The sequence below is a fragment of the Oncorhynchus mykiss genome, chromosome 28 (assembly GCF_057628025.1).
Source record: "Oncorhynchus mykiss isolate SJ-2025 chromosome 28, ASM5762802v1, whole genome shotgun sequence".
Taxonomy (NCBI): Eukaryota; Metazoa; Chordata; class Actinopteri; order Salmoniformes; family Salmonidae; genus Oncorhynchus; species Oncorhynchus mykiss.
Window position 1 is genome coordinate 1876309 of NC_143049.1, and position 21456 is coordinate 1897764.

Genomic DNA, 21456 nt, shown 5'->3' on the forward strand with positions numbered 1-21456 from the left:
TGTATATTTATTGTGTCCATCGAGATAACTTAATAAACATTTGATCTTCTAAAATCGAATCCTTGTGGAAAGTAATTGAGGGAAAGATTCTTACAACTTAATAAACATTTGACCAGCTAAAATCGAATCCTTATGGGCCCTGGTCAAAAGTAGTGCACTAGATACAGAATGGGGTGCCATTTGGGATATATATGATCCTTAGGTGTTGTGATGTCATAGGAGTCTACGACCATTTGTCAGGGAAAGTGTAGTCTTATTTCTACAAGTAGTTGGCATGTGAACAACCTTCTACAAAAGGATTTGTTTAAAAAGTAGTGAGATGGAATGTGCAGTGATGAGCGTGGAGTGTACTGTACACTAGTCCTGGCATGATAAAATAAACACAGAGAGGCTGCTAGGATTCTTCCTTTATAAAAGCATTCTAACTAAGATGTGGTGAAAGACTGGGTATTGGTTTTAAAGGGGATATTTGGACAAAGGTAAGTGAGTTGTTTTGTTGAACGAGGACTCTACAGTTAAATGGAAAACCTTACAATTTACAGTACTGCTTCAGCCTGTGTAACATGAGTCGTTAGGCTCAGTTGATAAAGACAAGTGTAAACTTCTGTCTGGACTTCTGAGACTTTTTCCCCATCACAGTGGACACAAAAGAGTCCTTCCGCCTGAAGCTTGTACAACTGCTGTCTGTCTCTGTTGTCAGACATAACCGACAAGGGATATGATCTTTGTCATTCCCAGCGCAACCACAGCTCCCTTCAACACCATGGCTCGTTCCAAGAGTTCCAAGTCATCCGGGACCTGCTGTAACCTGGTGATGGCACTGCTGACCCTGTGGTCCATGGTCTCCCTCATCGTTATCGTGGTGTGGGCCACCTCTCCTCACATGAAGGGCGTGGCCCAGTGCAACGTAGCCCAACAGGTGTGGACCACAGTGTGCCTGCTTGTTCAGCAGTATGGTGCCCTCCGTATCTGGGTACAACCCAAGGTACACTGTCTGTACAAGAGCTCGAGACAGTGCTTGCTGTGAGCTTACCGGTACAATCTTAACTCTGTTACACAGTCCCTGACGGAGAAGATGGAAGGGGCGAAGGTTGTGTGGGAGAAGGAAAAGCAGGCCTTGCTGGAGTCTGTAAGGCTGAGCCAGGAGAACCAAACCACACTGCAGCGGGAGATGGAGGTTGTCGCTGAGAGACTGAGAGAGAATTACGTGTCCCTGAGCCTCAGCCTGCAGGAGAATGTGAGTGTAGCCTCCAATGTAATTTTAGACATTCACCTGTTTGACATCCTTGTTCATGTTCAGAATACATAGATTATAGATTGTATGCTGTTGATGTTCAGAATACATAGACTATAGATTGTATGCTGTTCATGTTCAGAATACAACTCCTTGGCATCAAAACTTTTGGTCAAAACTATCTATTCTAAAACATCATATAGATTGTCAGTGACTGTAGATTTGCTTTGTACACAGGCGATGCTGCATGCGAATGAAACAGCACAAAGGAGTGCTATTTCCCTGCACAGAGATACACAGAGAAATATGTCCCTAGATCTGAGTCTACAGAGAGGTACGGTATTACTGGATTAAAGAATACATATATATATACACACATGTATTTTTATTTATTTTTTTACCTTTATTTAAGCAAAGTCCCATTGAGACAGTGTCCTGGCCATAAATCACATCCCTCTCGTGATAGCGATTACAGAATAACCAACATATCTTACATTATAAATGTTATTTTATGACACTGGAAGATGTTCCGTTTTTTATTACTGTAGACCATTTTGAGTGGTTACGATTCAACTTCACCCAAGCTGTCCACCAGTCCCACTCCTGCTCTGCTTCATGTGATGCTTCAAATAGCCAGGCGGTGGCAGCAATGAGTCAAATGCAAGCCTGCGAGTCCAGCAAACACTATATGATGACACAAATGTGAGTGTACAGCAGCTCATATGTAAAAATGTATATAAATACAAAAAACTTAACTAAAAACTGTATTTGTGCTGTAGACACCAGCATTCCCCTTATTGTTCAGTTTCATTTCCACTAAACGAATATCTTAAAAAGGACATTACGTTTTGTATTACAGGGAAAGAAGAGGTTGCAAGATCAATGGTAATTCACCACAAGAATCACTTCTGTTTATTGCTCATACACACTATGATTGATAACCTCATATATGCAGGCTTGTATCAAACCAACATGGCATAATAGTTTGCAATTGCTTTAGTTTATCTGTGTCCTAATGTCGTTTTTTTCCTACTTTCTCTCAGGATTGTCATCCAGTGCTTTTTGACTGTGAGGAGAGATATATGAGGGCGTCATTGTTAATCTGAAGGGTTTATTAATTAATGTGATTAACACATACTTATTTCACCGTGCTCTGTGTACTGTTATATATTATATTTTTATGTAGGGTTGGAAACATGTTGCACTGCTTTGCCATGTGTCTGTGTTGTGTTATTCCTCTGTGGATAAAACACTCCTGGGAGTAGCTCAGCTTTAATATTACAGATAGATGGTGGGTTGTATCAATGTCATTTTCTGCATCATTTCTAATCCCCCGTGTATTTTTCACACTACAGTATTACACTCATGACATGATTGTGATGGAATAACATGTAACATTTTCCAGCTATGACCAGAACCCTATGTGGGGCGGCAGGTAGCCTAATGGTTAGAGCGTTGGGCCAAAGATCTAGCTCATCAGTCGAGGTTGCGACACCAGGAATTAAAGTGTAACGAATTCGGGTGTCATTTTCTACCAAGAACGAACATACCCGCCCATGCCGACGGTGAATCGAATCCCAACGAGGCTGCTGTATTTAGCCTTGCATGGTTTTTTAATGCTTTCTTTTCCCTACCCTGACAATCTGAGAGTAGAAAAGTATCGGGCTTCATCCGACAATCCTCGTTCCTCTCACCCCGTAAATCTGTCATCCATAACTTTTTATTATGAAAACCTGTCACCTTTGGTCAAATCGCTCACCCTCTTCAGGATTCACATTTATAGAAGGGTAGCCTGAATGTGTTAAGCCTGAACACCACAGGAGTTAAATCTAGTTCATCTCAAATAAGAGAAACGGCTTAATTTATACATTTAATATCAAGTTCACATCGAAAGCGTAATGTTGGCGGAGTTGTTTTGATTGTAAATCAAGGAAGTAATTGAAGACACAGAATTGGAGAAAGACGTGAGAATGACAAATGTACTCAAATGGTTTGAAATCAGTGCACAAAGCACACAAGCAGGAACATTAAATAGTTTATACAATGGAGCATTCAAAGACTGACATTAATTGAACAAAACAAAATGTAATTAGAGAATTCAGCTAATGGCTTTTGTGCTCAGAGTGAATTAAGAGTATGGGGAGAATACTTTTTAGTAATAGGTCAATGACAAATGATGCTGTATTACAGTTAATTAAATAAACACCACAGAGGGACAAACAATTGAACACAAATAATTACAATTATATAAAATTAACTGAAAACGAAGAGTGATCGCTGGCTCCATCAGAATGCCCAGCCCATAAGGAGCAGAGGACGGGACTGGCACAGGTGTGAAGATCATGAACAGAGGTCCACCCGGGCACAGGTGTGAAAATCATGAACAGAGGCACAGGTGTGGAGATCATGAACAGAGGCACAGGTGTGGAGATCATGAACAGAGGCCCAGTCGGGCACAGGTATGGAGATCATGAACAGAGGCACAGGTGTGAAGATCATGAACAGAGGCACAGGTGTGAAGATCATGAACAGAGGCACAGGTGTGAAAATCATGAACAGAGGCCCAGCCGGGCACAGGTGTGGAGATCATGAACAGAGGCCCAGCCGGGCACAGGTGCGGAGATCATGAACAGAGGCCCAGCCGGGCACAGGTGTGGAGTGGAGATCATGAACAGAGGCCCAGCCGGGCACAGGTGTGGAGATCATGAACAGAGGCCCAGCAGAGCACAGGTGTCAAGGCCACGGAGAGAGAACCAGCTGGTGGTGGAGTAGTCCGTACAGGAGCAGAGGACGGATGCGGGTAGAGGTGTGGACTGGATGCTGGATGGTGGGACCACTACAAAGTCATCTGATTGGCAGCATGTTTTTTTGCAACACTCTTCATCAATGCCACCAAATACCCAGCATACCACAGAGCATTTTCAACAACCTACTTGAAGGTCTTCTCCTCAGAAGCCCTCCTGGCCAAACTTATCCAGAGATATAGACCTGGTGTACTCTTTCAGAACCGTCTCCTGAAATGGCAAGCATCCTCTCTGTCAAATCAAATTAAATCAAATCCAATTTTAATCATCATATATATACAGGGTGTAAACAGTGCAATGAAATCCTTACTTACAAGCTACCTCTCAACATACACCCAAGACATGCTGTATGACAAGGGGTATGATATTTGTGCATCTGTAACTTTCTCACTAATCATTCTTCACAATTCATCAGGACTATCGGTAGTCCTGGTAGCATCCACATTAATGTAGAAGTGTTTAGAAACATATTATATTCTTATTTACAATAACTGACTCCAAAATGACACAATACATGATTTATCAGTAATTTGTATTGGGCACAAAATAATCTGAAACACAACCAAAACAAACAGCAAATGTTTGTAGAGTCACAAGCTTGATGTAATCATTGTGTGCTAGGAATAACGGACCAAATACTAAACTTTTGACTACTTTAATACACATAAGTTCATTTATCCCAATACTTTTGGGTCCTCTTAAATGGGGGGGGACTATGTACAAAAAGTACTATAATAAAAAGTGCTGTAATATGGATGAAAATACCCTCAAATTAAAGCCGACAGTCTGCACTTTGTATCATTGCAAATCTAAAGTGCTGGAGTACAGAGCCGAAACAACAAAACATTATACTATCCCAATACTTTAGATGGAGTATTTGGCTGTTTTGACTGCCAGAGCCAATTCACGCTTTAAAAAGAATATTCATGGTACATGGACTAAGGCGTAATGTTAGCCTGAACAGGAACGTAGGACAGGGGAATGACGAGCCAAGTGTGGAGGACAGAGGCCCAGGTGGTGGAGTAGCCCGAACAGGAACATAGGACAGGGGTAGGACGAGCCCAAGTGTGGAGGACAGGGGCCCAGGTGGTGGAGTAGCCTGTACAGGAACATAGGACAGGGGTAGGACGAGCCCAAGTGTGGAGGACAGAGGCCCAGGTGGTGGAGTAGCCGAACAGGAACGTAGGACAGGGGAAGGACGAGCCCAAGTGTGGAGGACAGAGGCCCAGGTGGTGGAGTAGCCCGAACAGGAACATAGGACAGGGGAAGGACGAGCCCAAGTGTGGAGGACAGAGGCCCAGGTGGTGGAGTAGCCCGTACAGGAACATAGGACAGCGGAAGGACGAGCCCAAGTGTGGAGGACAGAGGCCCAGGTGGTGGAGTAGCCCGAACAGGAACATAGGACAGGGGAAGGACGAGCCCAAGTGTGGAGGACAGAGGCCCAGGTGGTGGAGTAGCCCGTACAGGAACGTAGGACAGGGGAAGGACGAGCCCAAGTGTGGAGGACAGAGGCCCAGGTGGTGGAGTAGCCCGTACAGGAGAGGAGGACAGGGGACTGACTGATGCAGCTGTGGACTGGATGCTGGTAGAGGGGGTGGGAGTACGACGACAGGTGCCAACAAGAGGCAGGGCTGTCTCCAGCCCAGGAACTGTCAGGTCCTGATATTCCACAAGCTCCACAAAGCCCTCATCATCCTCCCCTTGGACATCAGGATCACCTGTCTCCAGTTCCTCAATGGCAGCCTTGTGATCCTGCAGCACCAAACCAGTCTGATCAAAGAGGTACTTCAAACCTATCAGCTCCTCCAAAGAAAACAAACTACATAAATATGAGAATACACTGGACTGAGAATGGAATAATTCTATAATAACATTTCACAAAGAGAAATGTGTTGCTGTTTTGTATTAAATATAAAAGCTGCATTAGATTATTATTTACATTATATTGCCATTACCAGTGTATTTCGCGTGGAACAGTGTAAGGAACCATATGTTCCAACTGATGACCTTCCTACTGCACAGAATGTGGGCAATACAACTTTACCTGCCAGAGCTTCCTGGGCATCCAGAGCAACAGAGGATCGGCAAAGTATCTTTCCATCTCTACTGAGCTGCAGATGGTGGTGGAGGGCAGTCCCACCACATTTTGTCAACCCTGGCAAAGTCCATCTCTGGAATCCCATTCCCCGACCACCTGAACAACGCCTTGGTCATCCACTTATGATCCACATCAGGCAAAATGCTTTGCCATCCCTTGGGAAGGCATACATCTCTCCCTGAAATCCTAACACAACAACATTTCCCACATGAGAAATAATGTATCGATGATACATTCCCCAAAGAACAGGTGATCATATCACATGAGACATACCGTGTAACGTTAGGCCTGTATATCATTTAAAATGCAAGTCATCACTATATATACTTCAAATACAGGCCTGGAAGGGCTGAAAAGTAGAACTATTAACTTAATTAGATCAATAGATTAAACACCATCCTTTGTTTTACTTATCTATTATCGCTATCAACTAAGCGTCATCATTAATGAAAATAATAACTCCAGATTAGTATGAAAATAGTGAGGTTAACAGACTATTTTGATGGTCTGAGTCATCGGACGTTAAACTAGCTAAAGTTACGTTACTTCGTTAACCTGTGTCAGTGTTAAAACACCAGTTTACTAACGTGTTAGCGTTACCGTAGCTACACTGTAAATCTTGTTAACCGAACCGTGCGTCGGATGACTATTAACTGTAGCCTAACACAGTGATCTTACCTGCTAGATATTCCGATCGATTATGATGATGATCAATGAAAACTCAAACAAAAAAAATGTAGCTAACGTTACTTCAGAAAATAAACATAATTCGCGAATAAAATTACCTAAAAGAAAATATATATTTTCCATGGTCCTCTTGGAGAGAGTTTAAAGGTCCCGCCATAGCTCTATCCTCATTGGTGAATTATTGGTTACTGGTTGGTTGCACTGGCCTCTCGGATTGGTTGGCGAGTGAAATTATTGGTTATACAGACGGCGATATGATTGGTTGTCGGAACCAAAAATTTCCTTGACTCAAGAGTGTCAGCGGGGGGCCAAGCAGGTTACGGGATCAAATCACCGAGCTGAAGGTAAACATCTGTCGTTCTGCCCCTGAGCAAGGCAGTTCCCCGGTAGGCCGTCATTGTAAATAAGAATTTGTTCTTATTGTTATGTTTTATTTATTTATTATTGTCTCAGACACTAATGTTTAATCACTAGTTTGTTACAGTCACATTAAATTCCTTTTAATTCCTTTCCTATTTTGGTTTTCTGCCTAAATATTTAATGTTGTCAACTTGTCTTGAAATAAAGGAAAATATAATTGCGTTGTTCCTAAATTCAGTGTAATGTGCTACATATGCCACGAATCAAAGGGCGCAAAACCCGACGATATTAAGTTGTGTTTTGGCTCAAGAGTTGCATTAGCGTCATGGCAGCAACATTAGTGTCCTGGTAGAAATATTAAAACTTCCGGTTTTCCGATTTGCCTTCACAATAAAAGTCTGCGGTAAAACGCTGTGTATGACATGAAATCAATAATTTTGTGCAGCTTTACGTAGTGCATAATGTTAAAACTAAAGACAATTACTACTCCATATAAGATACATAACATTATAAGGTGGAGCAGAATTGACTGTTCCTAGGCCGTGGAGCTCATTGACTGTTCTTAGGCCGTCACTGAAAATAAGAATTTGTTCTTAATTGACTTGCCTAGTTAAATAAAGGTAAAATAAAAATAAATAAATTGGTAAATGTTTGGCACTTAAGTAAATGAATGTAAAGAACATCATATTCTACAAACCCTATTGATGTCGCACTAGACTAGAGTTTATAGATGGTGTTATATCTTGAATGTGTGTGGTCTAAATACCCAGCAGCCCTTTCTACTCCACCCACTCCTTTGGTCCCAATGCAATACACTAGGTCTATAAATTACACATGGGCTTATAGAGAAAAAACTATTCTAGTAGGGTCTGTGGAATCTATATATGGTGTTATTTCATGGGACTCTGAGTGTTGCTGGCCTTTTACTGTGGCCCAATAGCTTAATAATGGGGTGCCTGGACACTATACGGTAAAAATATAGCAATGTACAGGAACAATGATTATTTGTGATGATGTTAAAGTAGGGAAATAAGTACTAAGTAGGGTCTGTAGAATGTATACTGTATGGTGTCATTTCATGGGGCTCTGAATAATATGGAGTGTTTCTGGCCTTTTGCTCCATCCATTCCATTGGCGGCCACAATGCGAATCACTGCATATGGAATACATATTGGTGTAACCGATGTGAAATGGCTAGCTAGTTAGCGGTGGTGCGATGGGTAACGATGCTCTGTGGGTGTCAGTTGTCTGTGTGTGCAGAGGGTCCCTGGTTCGAGCCCGGGTAGGGGCGAGGAGAGGAACGGAAGCTATACTGTTACATTGGCTTATAGAGCAAAAACTATTCTGGGTGCTGCAGTAAAACTGTAGTATTATTTAAGTGCCAGCTGATGGGTCATCAATTGTGGATGGGCTTCCCATTGTATTAAAACGGGTTAAGTAGGTTAATACCACCGGAACACACTTGGCCCAATGGGCAATCCGCAAGCAGTTGTCTGGACATCACAGAAAAGTGAACATTCACACAATTGCAATGTATTTTCTACGAACCGATATAATATCAATATCGAATCGAAAATGCAACTGATATTGATTTTCCATATTTGTGGCCATCACTAATTTAATGTATGTATTTGATAAGGGATTGCTACAAATTAATGTATCAAAGTGTGTTAGACCATAAATGTTTTGCCGAAACATTTTATGAAATGATTTAAGTATGACCATAAATTTTAACTGACACATTTGATACAATTGGTGACTGAAGTGACTGTGTCCCTATAGCCTGGTTGATGTTGATTATGTTTAAATTGTAAATAAATTAGATTTTTGTTTTGACAAAAAAAAATTGCCTTATGGGTTTGTTATTTGAGTGTTGATAGTTTAGTGTGTATAGGCATTGACTTCAGGACCATAGATGGCACCTGGTCATTTGAAGGTGGTTTATACAGACCTTACTGAGTACTCCCAACCACACTTTTCCCTCTGCACATAGAATCATTTGTTTATATTTTAGCCCCCATTTTAAGCTATTTGACCACAGTAAAAGGCCAGCAACACACTGTATTATTTAGAGCCACATGAAATGACACCATATATACATTCTACAGACACTACTGACTATCCCCTATAATACTTTTAGTAAGGTCCCCAGGATACTTTTTGCTCTACAAGCCAACATGTATTCCATATACAGTGATTCGCATTGGGGGAATTTATTTGACCTTGGAACATGTATTACAACCTAAATGTAATGCAAATGTCACTTAAATATGAACAATGTTAATGTTTAAACAATTATTTACACGTCATTGACACTTTTCTACTATTAGGTGGGCGAATTTTATTTTGAAAATGTTTGAAATTCCGTGACCCGGAACGACTTTTTTAAGAGTTGTTGACGAGACGCTGAGAGGAGTTGCAACCTTTCAAGTATCTAGAAGAAAGTATTCCATCTATCTTGCTGTGTCTATGTGTATGTATACATATTTATACAAATCAGTATTTGGAACCTTCTATGCTACTATTATTTCTTGCTGGGTTGTTAGCGAAATAATAATTGCAATCCGATACAGTAGCTAGCTATCTGATTAGCCAGTACAGAGTATGCGATATAATTATCGTTAGCTTGCTACTGTTGCTTGACCAGCAAACACGGTGTGCATGCATATGCGGATGTAAAGTAAATACAAAAAGTTATCAAAGCTAGGCAACTGTCTGTAATCTCATTCGATCATTTTTGTTGTGAAATTTCGACGAGACTGATCAGTGGAGTGTCGACAACAGATGTGTTGCTAGTTAATTTACTTGACCTACCTGTTGGTATTGTTGTCGATGGTAAACCCACAATCCCCACAACTAGCTAGTTACACGCAAAAGCGTTTAGGTATGTTGTTATAGCTAGCAAAGCAGAACTTTCAATTATTTACAAGCTGTGGTTAGCAGAACAGATTTTTGCTCAAATGTTTCTTAGATGCACACAACAAGCCCTAAGATTACACCCCTCTCTGAAATTCACATGGCTTTATTTGATCAACACAAAGAATAAACCTGTTCACATCCTGCATGGTTCCATAACAGCTCAAGATGATGAGCTTTGTCCTCCTGAGGAGCTGAAGCACTGGAGCTTGCCTGGCCCTGAACATGAATTCTCCAGAGGACAGTTCTTCCTCTTCCACACAGAAGACCTCGGTTTGGGCCGACCAGCAGACAGCCACTGCACAGCTGGGAGTTAGCCCTCCGTCTCCCACACACTGCTTTGGGGATGGGGAAGGAACCAGCTCTGCTATCCCAGCTGAAACACCTGTTTCAACCAACCCTTCTTGCCCATCTCAAACACTTGTTTCACCCCAAAAAAAGAGGACAGCAGAGAAAGGAACCTTTGATGCATCACAGCCACAGGGTGAACGTCGCAAGAGGGGGAGGCCACGGAAACACAAAAAAACCCAGACTGACACAGAACACCATATCCACCAGGCCCATTCCCCGACAGCTACACATCCATGTTTACAGCCAGAAGACCAAACAGAGGCTGTGACACTGACACCCAGCTCACCTGTGATACCTGAGGCCACCTTTGAACCACCATGCCCTGCCTTGGACTTACAGAGCGCCAATAAGGGACAGAGTAAGAATGGGCCCCATCTCTCCAGTGCTTCTGTTGGACAAGGAGACCTAACAGGCCCTAATGTTCTAACCACTGGTGGTATCACTGCCACTGGGATATTTATAAGCAAATGTGCCAAAGAGCAAAGGACTCTGTGCCAGTCACCACAGAATCTGAAAGATGGGAGAAAGGCGGCAAAAAAATCCCAAATTCATAAGGTCGATCATCCACAGGAGACCGTGACAAATGGGGAAAATACATCTAAACCCTTACCGACTATTAAGGTAGGACAAGAGAATTGCCTGACACAAAAGACTGGGCAAAAAAGGAAATATACAAAAAAATCACAGAGCCATAAGGTAGGCCAGCCAAGGGACACTGACCAGTCACAGGAGAGTGAGACAGTGAGAAATGGGGAAAATACATCTAGAAAATCACCAACCCATAAGATAGACTGGTCACAGGAGACGGTGAGAAAGAGGACATATACAAAAACATCTCAGACCCCTAAGGTTGACCAGTCACAGGAGGAGTCTGTAACAAAAAAGAAAAAGGGCTCTAAAATATCTCCAACCCATAAGGGAGAGCAGTCACAAGAGATGGTAACAAAGAGGAAATATACAAAAAAAACACAGAGCCATAAGGGAGACAAGCCACAGGAGACTGTGAGAAATGGGAAAAAGACAACTATGAAATCACCAACCCACCAGGTAGACCAGTCACAAGAGTTGGTAACAAAAAGGAAAAAGGTGTCTAAAATATCTTCAACCCACAAGGTAGACCACTCACAAGAAACTGTAAAAAAGAGGAAATATACAAAAAAATCACAGACCCAGGAGATTGACCAGTCACAATCCCCAGAGACTGGAAAAAATAAATCTATGAAATCGCTGACGAATAAGGTAAACAAGGTGGCATCGAAAAAATCACAAAGCCATATCGTAGAACAGTTACTGGGGATTGACCAATCACAAGAGACCGTGAGAAAGAGGAACTACACAAAAAAATCTCAGAAGCATAAGGAGGACTCACATGAGACCGTGAGAAATGGGGAAAAGACATCCAAAAAATCGCAGAAGCATAAGGTAGAGTTACGAGACACGGAACAGTCACAGGAGGAGACTGTAAAAAAAAGGAAATATACTAAGAAATCAAAGACCCACAAGGTAGACTCAGGAGTCCTCTCCTTACTCCCTGTGTTATCTGCAGACCTCAACCTTTCCTCTCCCACATTCAGTTATCCTGGGCTTCCAAAGAGAAAATATATAAAAAAATCACAGACCCTCAAGGTAGACTCCGATGTCCCCTCCTCACTCATTGTACTGTCTGCAGACCTCTCGTCCAGCCTACAGAGTAGCCTCTCTCCTACTCGCAGCCCTTCTGGCATCCCCTTCTCACCAAACACGCCTAAGAGAGTCAGAGGCAGACCTCAGCGGGTCCAGCAGCAGCTCTTTCTTAGCTCCACGCCAGGCCCTCACCCCAGATCCTCCACAGGAACAGACAACCCCTTCTCTGCCTCCCTGACTCACTTGGGACTGGGCCCACAGAACGCCTCACCTATCACCCCCTGGAAGCTGTTGGAACTAAGCCCTCTGGAGAAGGTACTGTGTTATCATCTTCATCACTGATTAGAAACATTTATTTATTTATTTAACCTTTAAGGTTAAAACCTGTTTTCACTTTGTCATTATGGGGTATTGAGTGTAGATTGAGGAAAATGTTTTATTTAATCAATTTTAGAATAACAAAATGTGGGAAAAGGAAAGGGGTCTGAATACTTTCCGAATGCACTGTATTTCCTCTTATCAAAAACAAGTTATCATGAACCTCAGGTCACCTCCTTCCTTTTCCTTTAACACTATATTACGTTGTCAGGTGAATGGTCAAACACTGAATAGTGCTCAGGATTGTGGTCAGTGTTTAAAAGTAATCACCATTATATAACCTTCTCTCTTGCCTATTGCATTTCAATCTGTTTAAAATGAAATCCCAGTATTCATATGTTCAATACAAAATTGTTAAAAAAATATATGTAATCTCTCCCAGACACACTTAGCTTTACCCGGTAGTAAACCTCGGGGTAGACCCAGAGTTAGGCCAAAGAACTCGGCTACAGTGAAGGGAGTGAAGACTCAGGGTGGTAAGAAGAAGGTGAAGGCTGCAGCAGAGGGAGGGTCCCAGACCTTCAGCTCTGAGGAAGGCCCCCCAGCCAAACTCAGACGTAGAAGCAGGAAGGGCCAGACAGCAGAGGGAGCTGGCCTGCAGAGCGGTTACACTACCAGCACTGAGCCACGCTCCAGACCAAGGTTTGAGCTGCAGGAGTCAGACTCACCAGACACAGACACAGGAGATGCCTCCCTGTCCTCAGACCTCTCCATCGAGTTAAGCGTACAGGAAGACCGTGTAACATCACTGACTCTTGAAGAGGAGGAAGAGCAAGACGATGAGGAAGATCTACCCAGTTTCTTAAATAACACAAGTGAGTAACGTGCTGACTAGACTGGCTACGTTGCGTGGGCAAGCATTGCTAAATACAGTGCCTTGCGAAAGTATTCGGCCCCCTTGAACTTTGCGACCTTTTGCCACATTTCAGGCTTCAAACATAAAGATATAAAACTCTATTGTTTTGTGAAGAATCAACAACAAGTGGGACACAATCATGAAGTGGAACGACATTTATTGGATATTTCAAACTTTTTTAACAAATCAAAAACTGAAAAATTGGGCGTGCAAAATTATTCAACCCCTTTACTTTCAGTGCAGCAAACTCTCTCCAGAAGTTCAGTGAGGATCTCTGAATGATCCAATGTTGACCTAAATGACTAATGATGATAAATACAATCCACCTGTGTGTAATCAAGTCTCCGTATAAATGCACCTGCACTGTGATAGTCTCAGAGGTCCGTTAAAAGCGCAGAGAGCATCATGAAGAACAAGGAACACACCAGGCAGGTCTGAGATACTGTTGTGAAGAAGTTTAAAGCTGGATTTGGATACAAAAAGATTTCCCAAGCTTTAAACATCCCAAGGAGCACTGCAAGCGATAATATTGAAATGGAAGGAGTATCAGACCACTGCAAATCTACCAAGACCTGGCCGTCCCTCTAAACTTTCAGCTCATACAAGGAGAAGACTGATCAGAGATGCAGCCAAGAGGCCCATGATCACTCTGGATGAACTGCAGAGATCTACAGCTGAGGTGGGAGACTCTGTCCATAGGACAACAATCAGTCGTATATTGCACAAATCTGGCCTTTATGGAAGAGTGGCAAGAAGAAAGCCATTTCTTAAAGATATCCATAGAAAGTGTTGTTTAAAGTTTGCCACAAGCCACCTGGGAGACACACCAAACATGTGGAAGAAGGTGCTCTGGTCAGATGAAACCAAAATTGAACTTTTTGGCAATAATGCAAAACGTTATGTTTGGCGTAAAAGCAACACAGCTGAACACACCATCCCCACTGTCAAACATGGTGGTGGCAGCATCATGGTTTGGGCCTGCTTTTCTTCAGCAGGGACAGGGAAGATGGTTAAAATTGATGGGAAGATGGATGGAGCCAAATACAGGACCATTCTGGAAGAAAACCTGATGGAGTCTGCAAAAGACCTGAGACTGGGACGGAGATTTGTCTTCCAACAAGACAATGATCCAAAACATAAAGCAAAATCTACAATGGAATGATTCAAAAATAAACATATCCAGGTGTTAGAATGGCCAAGTCAAAGTCCAGACCTGAATCCAATCGAGAATCTGTGGAAAGAACTGAAAACTGCTGTTCACAAATGCTCTCCATCCAACCTCACTGAGCTTGAGCTGTTTTGCAAGGAGGAATGGGAAATAATTTCAGTCTCTCGATGTGCAAAACTGATAGAGACATACCCCAAGCGACTTACAGCTGTAATCGCATCAAAAGGTGGCGCTACAAAGTATTAACTTAAGGGGGCTGAATAATTTTGCACGCCCAATTTTTTAGTTTTTGATTTGTTAAAAAAGTTTGAAATATCCAATAAATGTCGTTCCACTTCATGATTGTGTTGTTGATTCTTCACAAAAAAATACAGTTTTATATCTTTATGTTTGAAGCCTGAAATGTGGCAAAAGGTTGCAAAGTTCAAGGTTGCCGAATACTTTCGCAAGGCACTGTACATGTACACATGCGTGTTATTAGGGCCGGGAAATACCAGTATTGCGATACTCATTAGTATCGTGGCAAGGAAACAAAACACAGCATATTTCATTTCTGTGGGAAAACAGCCCTAATTTTGGAAAAAATATGTCATCCAGAGTCACATTTATTTGTTTTCCAAACTATAGCACACAATATTTTACATAAAGCAGGTTTTTAAGGGGCCAAAGAGTTTGACTGCTTCGTGGTTTCATTTTTGCCATGGAAAAAATATTGTGATACTGATATCGTCCGGGCCCTACATGTTATTCAATAATTTAACCCAAACTGCTCGCGCGCGTTATCATTGAGATGCCTGAAGCACTGCCTGAAGCACTGCAAGTCCCCCCTCTCCCATCTACTCATTGGTTTTCACAAGCATGCTAACCAATGTGGGTGATTGAAAGATGAGTCAAACTAGTTTTCCTGTTTTATCTCTCGATGAATTGTCGGAGTAGAGAACACACATTTATGTATGACTCAAAATGGGTCAAAATTCTACACAGATCCAGCTTAGAAAAAAATAGGACCATATGCATTTCAGGTAAAATGACAACCTGATGTTTATCTCCCAAGACAAATGAGCTAGCAGCAACAAGCTAGCTAAATGTCCATCATTGTTTCATGTGTGTTTCGACCTGTCCCCAATTTAATATAGTGTGTTCACAGTTGGTTTTGGTATTTTAACCTGCGTGTCATGAACGTGTCTGGTGGGGATAGACAAAATCAACAAGGGCATGTGGATGCACGTGGGGGGTGGTTTGGTGTGTTAGAGAGAGAGCGCGTTGGTTAACTCCCTTGATGATATGATGCCTTCCTGCATGTGTACTATAGCTTATGTTGAGTTGTTAATTAAAACTCAAATAACCGTAGTTATTTGTCTCTTTCAGAGCCACTGTCCATAACGGAAGGAATATGTGTTTGGTGCAAATTTAGAAACTATCCTTTCTGGCCGGCAATGGTGAGTATTGATTGCTGTGCTTCAACTAAACTAATTTTGAATAGTCATCAGTAGTAACTGAACTAGAAACTGTTTGACTCCATAGGTGAAGAGTGTGAACCATAAGCTGAAGAAGGCCAGCATTGTGTTTATTGACGACCTGCTGTTTGACAAAAAGAGGATACGAAAAGGGTAGGAGCCAAAACTCTGTGCAGCCCTTCCCACAGTCATTCCCTATGAGCTGTAACTGGTGTCCATTCCCTGATTGCCCGATTAGCCTCCGCGCTCCAATATTAACTGTTGTCTTTTTGTGTTTCTTTCAAAGCTTTTCTGTGTCCCTAAAAACATTGAAGCCTTTTGACTGTGAAGAGGCTGATCAGCTAGTGGTAAGGGTAACTGAAGAAAACAGTTTCTTAAGAATACTGACTCCACAGAACTAATATATAATATAGATACAGATATATATTTGTACAGATCCTTGAGTCATGGGGCTGTGCATTATCATATATATATATATATATATGCTTAACAAAAACATGGTCCCATTTGCACAAAAATCTTATTTCTCTCAATTTTTTGGGACAAATTTGTTTAAATCCCTGTTAGTGAACATTTATCCTTTGCCAAGATAATCCATCCACCTGACAGGTGTGGCATATCAAGAACCTGATTAAACAGCATCATTACACAGGTGCACCTTGTTTTTGGGACAACAAAAGGCCATTCTAAAATGTGCAGTTTTGTCACACAACACAATGCTGTAGATGTCTCAAGTTTTGAGGAAGCGTGCAATTGGCATGCTGACTGCAGGAATGTCCACCAGAGCTGTTGACAGTGAATTTAATGTTAATTTCTCTACCATAAGCCCCTTCCGATATGGTTATAGAGAATGTGGTAGTACGTCCAACCAGCCTCACAACCGCAGACCACATGTAACCACGCCAGCCCAGAACATCCACATCTGGCTTCTTCACCTGCAGGATCATCTGAGACCAGCCAACCGGACAGCTGATGAAACTTCGATGGCCACTGGCAGGCTGGAGAAATGTGCTCTTCATGGATGAATCACGGTTTCAACTGCACAGAGATACCGTGACGAGATCCCGGGGCCCATTGTCGTGCATTTAATATGCCGCCATCAATATGCCGCCATCACCTTATGTTTCAGCTCGATAATGCACAGCCCCATGCCGCAAGGATCTAAACACAATTCCTGGAAGCTGAAAATGTCCCAGTTCTTCCATGGCCTGCATACTCACCAGACATGTCACCCATTGAGCATGTTTGGGATACTCTGGATCGACATGTACGACAACGTGTTCCAGTTCCCGCCAATATCCAGCAACTTCACACAGCCATTGAAGAGGAGTGGGACAACATTCCACAGGCCACAATCAACAGCCTGATCAACTCTATGCGAAGGAGATGTGTCGTGCTGCATGAGGCAAATGGTGGTCACACCAGATACTGACTGTTTTTCTGATCCACGCTCAATTATATATATTTTTTTAAAGGTATCTGTGACCAACATATTGCTTAACTGTATTCCCAGTCATGTGAAATCCATAGATTAAGGCCTAATGCATTTATTTCAATTGTCTGATTTCCTTATGTAACAGTCAAATATTTGAAATAGTTTGATGTTTTTGTTCAGTGTATATTTTGTCAACATTTCTGGTGACCGTTGTGTTGATGTTTCCTGTTGTCTGTAGTGTAAAGCCAGAGAGAAGTATGATGCTGCCATCAAATGGTGTCTGGCGTTGATAGCCGACTATAGAATCCGTATCGGTAAACTATTCTGCACTTCTCTTAGAATGAGCACCTTGATCCAGATTATACTCAGTGTTATATTCCCCATTACTGTTGTTAATGTTTGTATTGTCTTTGCAGGATGCGGCTTCACCGGTTCCTTCATTGAATACTTTTCTGATGACATAAGTAAGTTCATGTCCGTTCACTGATGTTTTCTGATGTTGATACAGTGACATTCCCACAAGTCATCTCAAATGCTGTCTGTCCTGTTTAAACAGGTATTTAGTACCACATAATGTGTTCTCTGTGACTGAGATAAAGGTTAGATGGATCAACACATTAACTGTATGATCCCTCCCCCAGGCTGCCCAGTGAGAAGGTGCTACCCCCGGGGCACCTCAGACCTCACCTTCCCCAGTAAGCTAATTCTGGAGGAGCAGTACGTAACCTCTGACCCGGAAGGGGACGATCAGGAGGGCAGCAAACGGCAGGAGGAGGAGAGGAGGAGGAAGCTGCTGCCTGACCGTTCCAAGGCTGCACGTAACCGTGCCAACGAGAAACTGGTGGACTTCGTCGTCAGGCAGCGCCGGGTGGAGACACGCCTTCTAGTGAGTAACCATGCCGATGCCTCTCTCTCTCCCAGGCACTCAGTATAGTAGTTGTTTTCTCCCTCCATCTGTCCGTCCCTCTCCTTTGCCTGTCAGTATCTTCTCTCCATCCCCCTCTCTCTGTCCATTCTCTATCCTTCCATCTTTCTCTGTATGTAATATGGTCTCCAAACTTGAGTAGCTCTATATGTAGAAGATAAACCCTCTCTCTAACCCCAGGGCGTAATCAGTGGTCAGCAGCAGTCTAAGTGGCTGCGTTGGTTCCTGGCAGCCAGTCGGTCAGTTGTGGACACGTACCTGGAGGACGAGGAGCAGCTGGACCAGGTGTACCAGTACCTGAGAGGGGTGTACGAGACCGCCCCCCTCACCGCACCCTGTCTGGCCGATGTAGACCTCATCCGCTTGGTACTGGACGTGCTGTTACCAGAGGTCAGAATGCTGTAGAATAGAATACAACTTTATTGTCCATCGAAACACGTGTCTTTCTTTGCTGTCTGTTTTTAATACCATTCTTTATTGTTGGAAGTGATGTTAGAAGTCCTACTCCAGTCTCCTTTTCACCTCATTTAACACCTGATTTACTTAACAAAAGGCACTTCTCAATAGGTGGTCCAGGTATGACATGGCACAAGTGGGCCTTTCCTATTTTGTTCTCTATTGTTCCTCAAGCAAGCAAGGAGGGAGGCTGATGACATCAGACCAACTCCTTGAATGCCCTAATCCTTGAAGTGTGCAGTTGTCAAAAAAAACAACTTTTGTTTTACCCTTAAGTGTGTTTACTGTGTTTATACTTATTTTATACTTATTACTATTGTTTTTCAACAGGAAAAGTTCATAAATAGCTAGAGTGTGTCTTAAATGAGTTATTATTCTGAAGTGTGATGTCTTTTTGTGTAGGCTATTATCTATGCCATAGCCGGAGTAGACAAGTTGTCACTGGTGAAGGCAGAAGACAAATACCTGAAAGGGCCCTGTCTGAGTAAAAGGTAAGTGGTCAGTGTGTTGGCTCACTGAATTAAAGGCTAACACCGTTACATTTATTTCTGGGTCTAAATCTGCTTTCTTCTCTTTCCTTCCTCTCCTCAGAGAAAGAGAGGAGTTTGATGCGATGATCGAGCAGCAGATGAAGACGAAAGCATCGATCCGTCAGCATCCTGCACACTGAACATAACACAGTCTACTTGGCTTCCAACCCTCAGACTAAACGGGCCATAGGGTTCTGGTAAAAAGTAGTTTGAATAGTGCCATTTGGGATGCAGCCTCAGAATGCCAGTGTCCTAATCAAATGATGCTTCTAAGCATTATAGGACAGGAAATAAGTAAGTAGCCTTGTCCAAGAAAGAACAGCCAGTAAGGTAGAAGCCTTTTTCTGTACCGTGAAGCAGCTTGATATACAAGTACACCCTCTGGCCAGGACACTGGTCTATCGCAGACAATAAGAACCATATATAACGGTCTCTAAATGTGGCTCTGAGGACAATCAACTGCTGTTGTACATGCTAGCAGTGGTGTGATTTAACAAAACTACGTTGAATTATCAAGTCATTGTCAAATCATCTGAAATCTGTGATCGACTGGTCAAGATTTACAGCTTCAACACGGAACTCCTGGGAGGGTGGGACCTCGTATAAGACTTATGCCGCTGGTTGAAACTGGGACTTCATTTTAGACCCACTGCAACCGTATTTGATCCAACATGGTCGCCCGTTTAGACAGTTCAACTGTAAATTCAGGACATTAAAGACACTACTCTATTTTTCTATGGAAAAGTCTGCTCTTTTTTAAATAAATAGTCATATTTGAACATTCCAGTCTTATTCTATGGTCATGTAAGGTTAGCTTGTTAGTAAGTACCCATTTCCTGGTGACAGTGTTTAAAACATCAAGCTATACAACATTCTGAATGTCAACTCATCTATAGTGAAACCCAAATGACACCCTATTCCCTTTATAGTGCACTTTTTTGATCAGGGCCCAAGTTGTGCACTATGTAGGGAACCATTTGGGACACACCCAGTGACTTGCAATGACAGTACAGGAACACGACTATTCCCCAATGACAGGTCAATAATGAATACATGCAAGTCTGATAAAGGATTTTATTTGTATTATATTTAATACTGAACAAAAATATCAATGCATTATGCAACAATTTCAACAGTTCATATAAAGAAATCAGTCAATTGAAATTAAGTCAAGTAGGCCCTAATCTATGGATTTCACATGACTGGGAATACACATATGTATCTGTTGGTCACATATCTTCCAAAAAATAGGTAGGGGCGTGGATCAGAAAACCAGTCAGTATCTGGTGTGACCATTTGCCTCATGCAGCGCGACACATCTTCGCATAGAGTTGATCAGGCTGTTGATCGTGGCCGTTGGAATGTTGTCCCACTCCTCTTCAATGGCTGTGTGAAGTTGCTGGATATTGGCGGGAACTGTAACACGCTGTATACGCGTCGATCCAGAGTATCCCAAACATGCTCAATGGGTGACATGTCTGGTGAGTATGCAGGCCATGAAAGAACTGGGACATTTTCAGCTTCCAGGAATTGTGTACAGATCCTTGCAACATACAGCTGTGCATTATCATGCTGAAACATGAGGCGGTGTTTGAATCGCACAACAATGGGCATCAGGATATCATGGTATCTCTGCATTCAAATTGCCATCGATAAAATGTAGTTGTGTTCGTTGTCCATAATCCCACCGCCACCATGGGGCACTCTGTTCACAACGTTGACATCAGCAAACCGCTCACCACAACGTGTATGGCATTGTGTGGGTATCCCGGAGGTCTACCCCAGGGGTTGGTGATAGAGGGGAGGTACGTGCCGCGACGTTGGCTCCCTCTGCTGGGAGTACCCGGGGTGGGCACCACGACACTGATGCCACCAATTAGGGGAGAGTGCCAACCAGTCGTGCAGGCCATGTACAGGGAGCACCGTGGGAGAGAAAATGAGAGGCAGGGAGTGGACCAACAGATGGGAACGAAGCACCCGGAGCCGAATACGAGGAGGCGGCCCAACTCCGTTATTACATTTATTTTATGTTGACCAGTAAAGGCGTGTTTTCTAGAACCTCCCCGTCTCTGTGTCCGTTTGTGTGCTCAAACCCAACACCCCATGGATTACCACAACGTGGTCTGCACTTGTTGAACGTACTGACATCCTCTCTAAAAACGACATTGGAGGCGGTTT

General features: G+C 42.7%; 3 protein-coding genes across 7 annotated transcripts; 2 read left to right on the top strand and 1 right to left on the bottom strand.

Annotated features, from left to right (window-relative positions):
- Positions 1-302: 302 nt before the first annotated feature.
- Positions 303-3280, top strand: LOC110508203 (uncharacterized). The gene is made up of 7 exons (XM_021588637.3): positions 303-479; positions 739-919; positions 1061-1237; positions 1472-1568; positions 1783-1936; positions 2094-2119; positions 2278-3280. The coding sequence occupies exons 2-7, from the start codon at positions 764-766 to the stop codon at positions 2298-2300; spliced, it is 633 nt and encodes a 210-aa protein (XP_021444312.1). The 5' UTR covers positions 303-479; positions 739-763; the 3' UTR covers positions 2301-3280.
- On the bottom strand, positions 3259-7499 carry LOC118944809 (uncharacterized). Its single transcript, XM_036965921.2, has 3 exons — positions 6815-7499; positions 6083-6322; positions 3259-5841 (listed from the first exon to the last, which is right to left on the bottom strand). Exons 2-3 carry the CDS (start codon positions 6137-6139, stop codon positions 4990-4992), a joined length of 909 nt encoding a protein of 302 aa, XP_036821816.2. The 5' UTR covers positions 6140-6322; positions 6815-7499; the 3' UTR covers positions 3259-4989.
- Positions 7500-9513: 2014 nt separating this feature from the next.
- On the top strand, positions 9514-20057 carry LOC110508316 (PWWP domain-containing DNA repair factor 3A). 5 transcript variants are annotated; one of them, XM_090225769.1, is made up of 12 exons: positions 9514-9656; positions 10262-12388; positions 12834-13266; positions 15844-15914; positions 16000-16085; positions 16219-16279; positions 17606-17681; positions 17784-17831; positions 18009-18253; positions 18473-18682; positions 19151-19239; positions 19340-20057. In XM_090225769.1, the coding sequence occupies exons 2-12, from the start codon at positions 10325-10327 to the stop codon at positions 19416-19418; spliced, it is 3462 nt and encodes a 1153-aa protein (XP_090081895.1). In that variant the 5' UTR covers positions 9514-9656; positions 10262-10324; the 3' UTR covers positions 19419-20057. The 5 variants fall into 5 exon arrangements, 4 of the variants coding, with proteins under 4 accessions (XP_090081895.1, XP_090081896.1, XP_090081897.1 ...); XR_016492951.1 differs by lacking the exon at positions 16219-16279; XM_090225771.1 differs by lacking the exons at positions 10262-12388; positions 12834-13266 and having other exon boundaries at positions 9560-9656.
- Positions 20058-21456: the final 1399 nt, after the last annotated feature.

Coding starts and splice junctions, on each gene's coding strand:
- LOC110508203 (XM_021588637.3), top strand. CDS start 764: ATGGCTCGTTCCAAGAGTTCCAAGTCATCCGGGACCTGCTGTAACCTG. Junction 920..1,060: donor AGTGCAACGTAGCCCAACAG/GTGTGGACCACA, acceptor TCTGTTACACAG/TCCCTGACGGAGAAGATGGA. Junction 2,120..2,277: donor AAGAGGTTGCAAGATCAATG/GTAATTCACCAC, acceptor ACTTTCTCTCAG/GATTGTCATCCAGTGCTTTT.
- LOC118944809 (XM_036965921.2), bottom strand. CDS start 6,139: ATGGAAAGATACTTTGCCGATCCTCTGTTGCTCTGGATGCCCAGGAAG. Junction 5,842..6,082: donor TGCCCAGGAAGCTCTGGCAG/GTAAAGTTGTAT, acceptor TTTTCTTTGGAG/GAGCTGATAGGTTTGAAGTA.
- LOC110508316 (XM_090225769.1), top strand. CDS start 10,325: ATGAATTCTCCAGAGGACAGTTCTTCCTCTTCCACACAGAAGACCTCG. Junction 12,389..12,833: donor AACTAAGCCCTCTGGAGAAG/GTACTGTGTTAT, acceptor AATCTCTCCCAG/ACACACTTAGCTTTACCCGG. Junction 18,254..18,472: donor GGGTGGAGACACGCCTTCTA/GTGAGTAACCAT, acceptor CTCTAACCCCAG/GGCGTAATCAGTGGTCAGCA.